The 12092-nt window shown below is 47.5% G+C and overlaps 1 protein-coding gene across 2 annotated transcripts in view; it reads left to right on the top strand.

The window, feature by feature from the left end:
• The window catches only part of LOC139272803 (membrane-spanning 4-domains subfamily A member 12-like), a 76278-nt gene that overhangs the window by 21159 nt on the left and 43027 nt on the right, over positions 1-12092 (top strand). For both annotated transcript variants that reach the window (XM_070888910.1, XM_070888911.1), the window contains exons 2-3: positions 3733-3807; positions 5179-5292. In XM_070888910.1, coding sequence (XP_070745011.1) covers positions 3766-3807; positions 5179-5292 — 156 coding nt within the window. In that variant the 5' untranslated portion in view covers positions 3733-3765. The remainder of the gene's footprint in view (positions 1-3732; positions 3808-5178; positions 5293-12092) is intronic.

The following is a 12092-nucleotide window of genomic DNA, read 5'->3' on the forward strand; positions in this document are numbered from 1 at the left end:
TGTCATGGCTATTCCTCCATGAATTCTTTGTTCAATTTCACTGTCTATATTTTCCCACATTCTCAACTTCAATGTCTCTATACATTTTTAAACATTCACACTATACACTTAATCTGTTCATTCATTTCTGCACCCCACCTCCTCCCTGTACCCTATCCAAAATAACTGGATGGGTGCCTTCACAATTGTCTGCAGGGTCCAAAAGCCCGATACTCACATTTGTGATGCATGCACCTTGGCAGTGTCAACTGTGGCTCAGTGGCTAGCACTCTCGCCTGTGTGGCAGAAGGTTGTGGGTTCAAGTCCCACTTGAGCACAAAAATCTAAACTGTTATTCCAGTGCAGTATTGAGGGAGCGCCGCACTGTCGGAGGGCAGTGCTGAGGGAGCGCCGCACTGTGGGAGGGGCAGTGCTGAGGGAGCGCCGCACTGTGGGAGGGGCAGTACTGAGGGAGCGCCGCACTGTGGGAGGGGCAGTACTGAGGGAGCGCCGCACTGTCGGAGAGGCAGTGCTGAGGGAGCGCCGCACTGTCGGAGGGGCAGTACTGAGGGAGCGCCGCACTGTCGGAGGGGCAGTGCTGAGGGAGCGCCGCACTGTCGGAGGGGCAGTGCTGAGGGAGTGCTGCGCTGTCAGAGGTGTTGTCATTCAGATGAGACAAACCGAAGCCCTGTCTGCTCTCTCAAGTGGACTTAAAAGATCCCGTGGCACAATTTCAAAGAAGCGCAGGGGAGTTTTCCTCAGTGTCCTGACCAATATTTATCCGTTAGTCAATATCACTACAATCCGATGCTCTGGTCATTATCACATTGCTGTTTGTGGGAGCTTGCTGTATGCACATTGGCTGCTGCGTTTCCCACATTACAACACTGACTCCACTCCAAAAGTACTTCATTGGCTGTAAAGTGCTTTGAGACGTTCTGAGGTTGTGGAAAGTAGAAATGCAAATCTTTCAAGTGTTTTTAATAGTGAGGGCTAGAAATTGGTCAGCCTTGCGTCTGTTTTTTCGACTATATTTTGCCGTTTTTGATAGTAAAAGGTGCTCACCTCAATTGGCCAAAGTTGTGTGCTGGCAGTTTTGAAATACCGCTATGAAGCGAACCGCCGGCGCGCAAGTCGAAAAAAAAGCGCTATCGCTTTAAATTGACCATTTAAATTGACCAGCGCTCCCTCAGCACTGCCCCTCCGACAGTGCGGCGCTCCCTCAGCACTGCCCCTCCGACAGTGCGGCGCTCCCTCAGCACTGCCCCTCCGACAGTGCGGCGCTCCCTCAGCACTGCCCCTCCGACAGTGCGGCGCTCCCTCAGCACTGCCCCTCTGACAGTGCGGTGCTCCCTCAGCACTGCCCCTCTGACAGTGCGGTGCTCCCTCAGCACTGCCCCTCCGACAGTGCGGTGCTCCCTCAGTGCGGTGCAGCCGTACTCTGGGTGAAAAAAACCGCCCGAGAAAAGCCTGCGTTACAGCCCCAGAAACAGCGGTAAGTATGAAGACCTGCAAAATGGCTAAGTTAAAGTTTGTATTTTTTAATTCTTTTTCAGCGATTCGCGCGATAAGTGTCTTGCGAGTGTTTTGTGAATTTTAATTTTACTTTTTGTTTTTTTGCAATTTTTGTTTGTGTTTTCCCCCCTCCCAGGGCCTGTCTTTTTAGTGATAATCAGTCTTGGACTAAAGTTGGCGAGGATCACGGTTTCCACCGTGAATCCTCGTGCAATGCCGATTTTTACCACCGGGTGCATTTTTTGGCCAATTTTAGGCCTTTAAAAAAATAGCAGTATTTTTAACGGTATTTTTGGTGAAAAATGCCGAAAAAATACTGCTATCACTAAAAAAATCAATTTCTAGCCTCGAGTGTCAAATCCCACACAGAGCATCAGGGCATGCTCAATTCCACCCTCACGTACTCACACATTCCTCTCTACTGCATGCAGGTGCTCTATTGAGGTCTGAGAGTGGTGAGAATGTGGAACTTTCTACCACAAGGAGTGGTTGATTACCAGGGATGCATTTAAGGGGAAGCTGGATAAACACATGAGGGAGAACGTAATCGAAGGATATGTTGATGGGGTGAGATGAAATAGGGTGGGAGAAGGCTCGTGTGGAGCATAAACACCAGGACAGAAATCAAACCTTCTGGTCTTGCATAGCTTGGTGCGGCCTCTCAGCAGTGTTTGTGCTCACTAGGCTACCGGAGGGAGCTATCCCATCACTCCCAGCAAAGACCATGTCCAACTCCTGGAATTATATCACACTGCTGCCGTCACAGTCCTCCGTTCAAAAGTTACTTTATAACGGGCAACATTTCACATCTATCTAAATCACGCCACATGATGTTAGTATGGGACATGTAAATGTGAGGGATTAAGAGTCACAACTTGAACTCCGCCTGCCATTCTATTAGTTGGAACTGGGTCAAGATCAGGGCTCTGAGGCAGCTCATATCTGGCTGCTCACTCGCCTCCAAGAGTTTCCGCTGGCTGACTGTCCTCGCGCTTATAAAATCGACCTTCCTTTCACAGCTGTCTGTCTCTGCCTGCCGTTTTTGGGTGTACGATGTCACTTCTAAGTACTGGATCACTGGAAATTGGGTGTGTGACCATACAGTGAAGGTTGACCCTTGGAGCCAGCCAGGTCGCTGGTCTGGACCTACTCTGATACACGGGGAAATGTTACATTGATATAGAAGCTTGGTTAGACCGTCCTTGGAGTTCTTGTGTGCAGTTCCGTTCTCCATAGTATGGGAAACACTGGAGAAAGTGCAGATAGATTTATTCAGTTAACCAGAATTAAGAAGGGTGCAACTGTCAGTTAAGACTGAGCAGGCTGGGGATCTTTTGTCTGGAAAAGAGAGGGTTGAAAGGTGACCTGATAGCGGTCTATCTGTGGCGACTCAGTCGTTGAGTATATTTAAGTCAGAGGTCGATAGATTTTTGGATACTAAGGGAGTCACGGACAATGTTCCCTTTAAGCTGTGAGGCCGAGCAGCACTGTGGAGGTCCCGCCCAGCCAGTGAGACAGCTTTTAACCAGAAAAAAGCACACGTGCTGTATTTTGAATGGGCAACGCAGTCCATTAAAGGAGCCATGTGGCCCCCCAAAAAGTTACAGGGAAGGTGGGGGGGTGGGGGAAAATAGGCGGGAAGGTGACGTTGAGTTAGAAGATCGGCCATGATCTCATTGAATGGCAGAGCAGGCTCGAGGGTCCGAATGGCCGACTCCGGCTCCTATGTCTTATGCCTTCAAGATGAGGAAAGGTTTCAATAGGGTGGGCGTGGAGGATATTTCCACTTGTAGTGGAGTCCAGAACAAGGAGACATAAATATAAGATCAAATAAAGAACATAGGAGGAATTTCTTTACACTGAGTGATGAGAATATGGAACTCACCACCACATTGATTGTTACGTGAGGCCGAGGGATATGAGGGCAGAGTAGGAAGAGGTAATTGGAGTGAGAGGAGGCTCGTGCGGAGCACAAACACCGGCATAGACCAGTTGGGCCAAAAGGCTTGTTTGTGTGCTGCAAGATTCTGTAATTCAGTGTAGACCTCCATTGACTGAGTGCCCATCGGTTGTGTATCTGTCCAGAACTGGAGAGCCTACTTTCAAACTCCAGGCCGGTAAAAGTGGGAGAGAAAATAGACATTGAACTGGGTCTGTTGCTTTTCTCAATGTTTTCATTCATAAACACTGCACTTACATAATGGTTATGTACACCACCTTTTCCTTTTGCCCGTGCAGTCCGTGTGAAGTTCCAGACCAAGAGGATCTACCATGGCGTCCAAAGGTTTAAGTGGACACCTGAGTTCTCTCGGAGTAAGGATATATTGTCTTCTCTTCAATCGCTTGAGATACGCCGGATAAATGGCATGAAATGTTTTTCTTAGCTGCAGACTGAACCCTCCAGATTCCTGTTTCCCCGACTCCCCAAAGCTCCACACTGCACAAATTCCAACTTCATCCAAAGCACGTGGCCTGAATCCTGCCTCGTAATGGAGTCCGACTCACCCATCACTCACCATCGGCTCCTTGTCTCCCAATGCACTGAGTTTAAAACTCGAGTTCTCGCTAACAAAGGCTCTTTTCCCCGCCATACCTCTGTAACCACCTCAAGCCCTACATCCCAAGTTGTGTACTCCCTGGTTCTGTGACTCTGGCCTTCCCTCCCATCCGTTCCCCCCTGCCTCTTCCCCATCCCCTCGCCCTGCTTCACCAGCTACAGGCCTTCAACCTTCTTGGCCCTCCCCTCTAGAACCCTCCCCCTCTGCCTTGCTGTTTTTATTCATGCCTTTAAAAGCCTGTGCTTTCATCAAATACATAGGAACACGAGTTGGCCATTCTGCCCCTCGAGCATGTTCTGCCATTTAGTGAGATCATGGCTGATCTGTATCATAACTCCATCCATCTGTCTTACCACCATATCCCTTCATACCCTTGTCCATCAACACGTACCCTTGTCTAGCAAAATGCATTTTTGCCTAGTGCAATATACCAATATCTTGCGAATTATAACCTTGTCTCACGAAATATACCCTTGTTTAGCAAAATAATATCCTTGTTTAGCAAAATAATATCCTTGTTTAGCAAAATAATATCCTTGTTTAGCAAAATAATACCCTTGTTTAGCAAAATAATACCCTTGTTTAGCAAAATAATACCCTTGTTTAGCAAAATAATACCCTTGTTTAGCAAAATAATACCCTTGTTTAGCAAAATAATTACCTTGTCTTGCAAAATAATATACCCTTGTTTAGCAAAATATACATTTGTCGAGCAAAATATTCCCTTGTCGAGCAAAATAATAACTTAGTTTAGCAAAATAATACTTGCTTAGCAAATTACACCCATAGCAAAATAATACCTTTGTTTACCAAAATAATAATCTTGTCTTGCAAAATAATACGCTTGTTTAGCAAAATAATACGCTTGTTTAGCAAAATTATAACCTTGTTTAGCAAAATAATAGCCTTGTCCAGCAAAATATCATGCATTTATTAACTTAATTCAGTCAAAAAAATGTCAAGGTCATAAATCGCTTATTTATTGTAATACTCTTATTTACATGTTTATGCTAATCAACTCATTAATAAAAAAGTTTACATTTGATTGTACAAGTCAAACTGATGTTTTTTCCATTGTGGCAAGTTCTAGTCTAATGGTGCCTGTGTAAACTTGCTCTAATTGTAGGTCACGCAGATAATGCTGGGACTAATCCAGCTGACGTTTGGCATTCCCCTGTTCTTCATCGCAAGGCATGCACATGGATCAGCTTTTGCTACTCCCTTTTGGACCGGAATATGGGTTTGTTGATAATTTTATCGTCCGTGTCAATTCAAGGGTAGATTTCTCAAGACCTTCCGCGTTTGCCATCACCGTGCATCAATAAACAATTTGTGGTGCTGATTCCCCGACATACTCTCGTGTGGAGCTGCGAGTGGGCTGGGGGTTCTTTTCTCTAGAAACATAGAAACATAGAAAATAGGTGCAGGAGTAGGCCATTCGGCCCTTCGAGCCTGCACCACCATTCAATGAGTTCATGGCTGAACATGCAACTTCAGTACCCCATTCCTGCTTTCTCGCCATACCCCTTGATCCCCCGAGTAGTAAGGACTACATCTAACTCCTTTTTGAATATATTTAGTGAATTGGCCTCCACAACTTTCTGTGGTCGAGAATTCCACAGGTTCACCACTCTCTGGGTGAAGAAGTCCCCCCCCATCTAGGTCCCAAATGGCCCATCCCTAGACTGCAACCCCTGGCTCTGGACCTCCCCAACATTAATAAGAACATAAGAATTAGGAACAGGAGTAGGCCATCGAGCCCCTCGAGCCTGCTCCGCCATTCAACAAGATCATGGCTGATCTGGCCGTGGACTCAGCTCCACTTACCCGCCCGCTCCCCATAACCCTTAATTCCCTTATTGGTTTAAAAATCTATCTATCTGTGATTTGAATGCATTCAATGAGCTAGCCTCAACTGCTTCCTTGGGCAGAGAATTCCACAGATTCACAACCTTCTGGGAGAAGAAATTCCTTCTCAACTCGGTTTTAAATTGGCTCCCCCGTATTTTGAGGCTGTGCCCCCTAGTTCTAGTCTCCCCGACCAGTGAAAACAATCTCTCTGCCTCCATCCTGTCTATCCCCTTCATTATTTTAAATGTTTCTATAAGATCACTAGGGGGAATCAAAGGATATGGCGAGAAAGCAGGAATGGGGTACTGAGGTTGCATGTTCAGCCATGAACTCATTGAATGGCGGTGCAGGCTCGAAGGGCCGAATGGTCTACTCCTGCACCTATTTTCTATGTTTCGATGTCTATCATCCCTCATCCTTCTGAACTCCAATGAGTAAAGACCCAGTCTACTCAATCTATCATCATAAGATAACCCCCTCATCCGGAATCAGCCTAGTGAATCGTCTCTGTACCCCTTCAAAAGCTAGTATATCCTTCCTTAAGTAAGGTGACCAAAACTGCACGCAGTACTCCAGGTGCGGCCTCACCAATACCCTGCACAGTTGCAGCAGGACCTCCCTGCTTTTGTACTCCATCCCTCTCGCAATGAAGGCCAACATTCCATTCGCCTTCCTGATTACCTGCTGCACCTGCAAACTAACTTTTTGGGATTCATGCACAAGGACCCCCAGGTCCCTCTGCACCGCAGCATGTTGTAATTTCTCCCCATTCAAATAATATTCCCTTTTACTGTTTTTTTTCCCAAGGTGGATGACCTCACACTTTCCGACATTGTATTCCATCTGCCAAACCTTAGCCCATTCGCTTAACCTATCCAAATCTCTTTGCAGCCTCACTGTGTCCTCTACACAACCCGCTTTCCCACTAATCTTTGTGTCATCTGCAAATTTTGTTACACTACACTCTGTCCCTTCTTCCAGGTCATCTATGTATATTGTAAACAGTTGTGGTCCCAGCACCGATCCCTGTGGCACACCACTAACCACCGATTTCCAACCCGAAAAGGACCCATTTATCCCGACTCTCTGCTTTCTGTTAGCCAGCCAATTCTCGATCCATGCTAATACATTTCCTCTGACTCCGCGTACCTTTATCTTCTGCAGTAACCTTTTGTGTGGCACCTTATCGAATGCCTTTTGGAAATCTAAATACACCACATCCATCGGTACACCTCTATCCACCATGCTCGTTATATCCTCAAAGAATTCCAGTAAATTAGTTAAACATGATTTCTCCTTCATGAATCAAGCGCCTGCTTGATTGGACTATTCCTATCTAGATGTCCCACTATTTCTTCCTTAATGCTAGCTTCAAGCATTTTCCCCACTACAGGGAAGGCAGAGGGCTGACCTGATAGAGGGCTTTAAAATAATGAAGGGATTTGACCGGGTAGATGTAGAGAAGATGTTTCCACTTATGGAGGAGTGGGGGGGGGGCGGGGGGGTGGTGAGGTGGGCAGACCAAAACTTAGGGGGCTATAAATACAAGATAGTCACTAATCCACTAGGGAATTCAGGAGAAACCAGAGAGTGGTGAGAATGTGGAGCTCGCTACCACAGGGAGTGGTTGATGTAAATCCAAAGTCATCATCATCATAGGCAGTCCCTTGAAATCGAGGAAGACTTGCTTCCACTCAAAGTGAGTTCTTGGGTAACTGAACAGTCCAATACAGGAATTACAGTCTCTATCACAGGTGGGACAGATAGTCGTTGAGGGTAGGGGATGGGTCGGACTGGTTTGCCGCACGCTCTTTCCGCTGCCTGCACTTGTTTTCTGCGCGCTCTCGGCTACGAGACTCTGGGTGCTCAGCGCCCTCCCGGATGCACTTCCTCCACTTAGGGCGGTCTTTGGCCAAGGACTCCCAGGTGTCGGTGGGGATGTCGCACTTTATCAGGGAGGCTTTGAGAGTGTCGCTTGTAACGTTTCCTCTGCCCACCTTTGGCTCGTTTGCCGTGTAGGAGTTCCGAGTAGAGCGCTTGCTTTGGGAGTCTCGTGTCTGGCATACGAACAGTGTGGCCTTCCCAGCGGAGCTGATCGAGTGTGGTCAGTGCTTCGATGCTGGGGATGTTGGTCTGATCAAGGACGTTAACGTTGGTGCGTCTGTCCTCCCAGGGGATTGGAAACAGGCCATTCAGCCCAACTAGTCCATGCCGGTGTTTATGCTCTGCACAAATCTCCTCCCACCCAACTGCATCGCACCCTACCAACATATCCTTCTATTCCTTTCTCCCTCGTTGGCTTATCCAGCTTCCCCTTAATTGCATCTTTGCTATTTGCCTCAACCACTCCCTGTGGTTAAGAGTTCCACATTCTCACCACTCTCTGGGCAAAGACATTTCTACTGAATTGGATACAAACATACAAACATTGACAGACAGGTAAGGAGCCCCTCGTCCATCGAGCCTGTCCCACACAATTGTGATACCTTGTCTATAACAATATGTTCTTTCCATCCTACCCGAAAACCATATGATCTCCTGGGAGACAAAAAAAAGATTAAAAACCCAGGCCAATTTGTGGAAAAAATTCTAGGAAATACCTCTCCGACCCATCGAGGCGATTGAAACTAACCCAGGAGATCACTCTGGCCATTAAATTCCCTGCAGTACCCACCTTCTGTAAGAGGTAATGTTCGCCACAGTCAGAAACAGGTCCAGCTCTCGCTTGAAGGAATGTAGCGAATCTGCATCCACCACATGAAACGACAACTTGTTCCAGAGGTCCACTATTCTCTGGGGAAAGAACTACCTCCTGACATCGAACCTTGGTCTGTTCTTGTAGAACTTAAATTGTGACCCCTGGTCCATCCTAACCTATTTAATTGGAACAAAATCTATTCCCTTCATTGTCTTGTAAACCTCAATCACATCACTTCTATGTCTACACTTCTCTAAAGTGTAGAGTCCCAACTCTTTTAGCCTCTCTTGATAACTAAGATAGGCTAAAAGAGTTGGGACTCTTAACTGGGAATTAGTCTGGTGACCCTCTTCTGCACCCTTTCCAGATCCTCACCCATCATGTGAGGAGACCAAAACTGGACACTGTATGCCAAGTGTGGCCTGACCAAGGTCTTGTACAAGGACAAAACAATACGCCTTGTCCTTTACTCAATTGTCCGATGGATACACCCCAACACCCTATTTGCCCCAGAAATTGCTGCATTGCTCCTGTACCTTTAAGGATGTATGCACTAGAATGCCCAAATCTCTTTCTATCTCCACCTTTAATGCCTTTCCCTGGAAGGTGTATGAATGTTGAGCCTTTGCCCTGTCCACGTGCAGAACACTGCACTTATCTAAGATATACATCATTTGCCAGTCATGAGCCCAGTCTCCCAACACTTTAAGACCCGCCTGAAGCAGACGAGCATCGTCTACAGTTCTAACACATGCGTGGATCTTGGTAACATTTGCAGGTCGTAACCCCAACACCTACATCCAGATCACTAATAAAAATAGTAAAGAGCGGTGGTCCCAACACCGATCCTGTGGGACACCACTAGTGACCGGTCTCCAAACAGATCCAAATCCATCTATAACTATTTTCCTACATCCTGCCAGCCACTTCTCAATCCAGCTCAGTATATTACCAGAAGATTCAATCTTATTGAGAAATCTCTTGTACGGTACCTTATCGAAAGCTTTTTGGAAGTCGAAGTAGACAAAAATACAGTTAGATTTGTAAGACATGACCTTTTTGTGAACCCCTGTTTGGTGTCCCTAATATATCCCTCCTTATCCAAGCATTCATATATTGCATCCCTCAAGCATCTTAATCTATCACTGATGTCAAACTATTAAGCCTGTAGTTCGTCTTGTCACCTTTTTTAAAGATGGGGACTCCATTAGCCTCCTTCCAGTCTATAGGAACCATGCCAGAGTGTAGTGAGCTATTCAAAATACAGGCCAGGGGCTCGTACAGCACATGTCCCATCTTCCCAAGGACCCTCGGGTAGATATCATTTGACCTAGCTGCTCTATCTATTTTCAAGTTCTTAATTCTTTCTAAAATAATATGTTCATCTATCTTAATCTTGCTATTAGTAACACAATTCTTACAGCCGAGCATCATCTTCAACGGTGAAGACCGATGTAAAGTACTCATTTAATATTTCCACCATACCCAGTGACTGCTTTGTAAACTGTCCTTGAACATTCTTCAATGGCCCAATACAGTCTTTGACAGTTCTCTGATTCCTTACATAACTGCCTGTCTGTCCTCGCTGCACAGCACTGTCCCCCAGACATCAAGATCCACGACGTGGCCCTGGACAACGTGGACCACTTCCCATATCTCGGGAGCCTCCTATCAACAAGAGCAGACATTGACGACGAGATCCAACGCCGCCTCCAGTGCGCCAGTGCAGCCTTCGGTCGCCTGAGGAAAAGAGTGTTTGAAGACCAGACCCTCAAAACTGTCACCAAGCTCATGGGCTACAGGGCTGCGGTAATTCCCGCCCTCCTGTATGGCTCAGAGACATGGACCATGTACAGCAGACACCTCAAGTCGCTGGAGAAATACCACCAACGATGTCTCCGCAAGATCCTGCAAATCCCCTGGGAGGACAGACGCATCAACGTCCGCGTCCTCGTCCAGGCTAACATCCCCAGCATCGAAGCACTGACCACACTCGATCAGCTCCACTGGGCAGGTCACATAGTTTGCATGCCAGACACGAGACTCCCAAAGCAAGCGCTCTACTTGGAACTCGTCCATGGCATACGAACCAAAGGCAGGCAGAGGAAACATTACAAGGAAACCCTCAAAGCCTCCCTGATAAATTGAGACATCCCCACTGACATCTGGGAGTCCCTGGCCAAAGACCGCCCTCAGTGGAGCAAGTGCATTCAGGAGGGCGCTGAGCTCCTCAAGCATTGTCGTCGAGAGCATGCAGAAATCAAGCGCAGGCAGCGGAAGGAGTGTGCAGCAAACCAGGCTCCCTGCCCACCCCTTCCCTCAACGACTATCTGTCCCACCTGTGACAGACTGTGGTTCTCGTATTGGACTGTACAGCCACCTAAGAACTCATGCCAAGAGTGGAAGCAAGTCTTCCTCGATTCCGAGGGACTGCCTATGATGCTGATGACATAACTAAAAAAGCTTTTCCCATTTTCAGTTATCTGCAATCCTTTTTTCCATCAGCCTTTTTGCTAATCTAGTGGCAGCCTTTGTTTTCTTTAGTTGCTCCTTGTACCCAACTCTGTTGAGTTGAATATTAAAAGCCTTTATTTAATAGAAACATTTCTATTTACATCTTATTTATCTTTGTACATAACCAGTCAGCCACCTTGGCTTTTTCTTATCACACTTTGGATACATAATTGTTTTCCGCAATTTCTGGGGCCAAAATTCAGCCTCCCGATAAGGCCTGGAAAACTGCGGCCATGTGGCGGTGTCGAGTGGCCGCCGGATTTTCGTCACATGGCCGGCGTTCGCAAAATTCTCCTCGGTGGTTTCTCCAGCAGTCCCCACTTCCGCCCCGCTGCTGCCGAATCCTCCTAAGTGTGTCATCAGAACGCACACCGCCGATCTCCCGCCCCGCAAGCAAAATTTACCTAAAATAAATCTTGCGGTCACCACTCAATGACAGTATTTTTTGTCGGTGCACAGTGTGCAAAATGGCGGGGCAGCCGCCATTAAAGGGGAGAGGGCGCACTGCCATGGCCGCCATCTTATTTCTTTTGTCGGCCGACTGCCAGATCGGGCAGACAATAATGGCCGCGGGTTTGGCTGGGCCGCCAACAGGCAGCCTGGCCCCCGCCCCCCCCGCCGTCTCTTGGGTGTCAGGCTGCTGGCCTGGCCCGAAATCCTCCCTGGTGGCTCAGTGGACCGAACTAAAATAATCGCAGCGCTCGAGAGAGATGCGGTGACGTGGCGTCAGCGTGATGATGCCATCAGCACGAGGCTGATGGGTGACAGCGGCGGACTCTACGTCCGCCCCCATTATGACGCACACTCCACTCCCGCCACCTAAACTAAACCTTGCGGCCGCCACGCAACGGGCTCTACCATTATGAGCAACTTCCGCCCCGCTCAAACAAAAAAAGACAAAGCTGAAGTCCGCGCAAGAGGCCACCGCATCCACTGCAGCGGTGAAAACGCAGGAAAAGTGGGAGGCGTGACCCGTG

The sequence above is a fragment of the Pristiophorus japonicus genome, chromosome 9, assembly GCF_044704955.1.
Source record: "Pristiophorus japonicus isolate sPriJap1 chromosome 9, sPriJap1.hap1, whole genome shotgun sequence".
NCBI classification, from domain to species: domain Eukaryota; kingdom Metazoa; phylum Chordata; class Chondrichthyes; family Pristiophoridae; genus Pristiophorus; species Pristiophorus japonicus.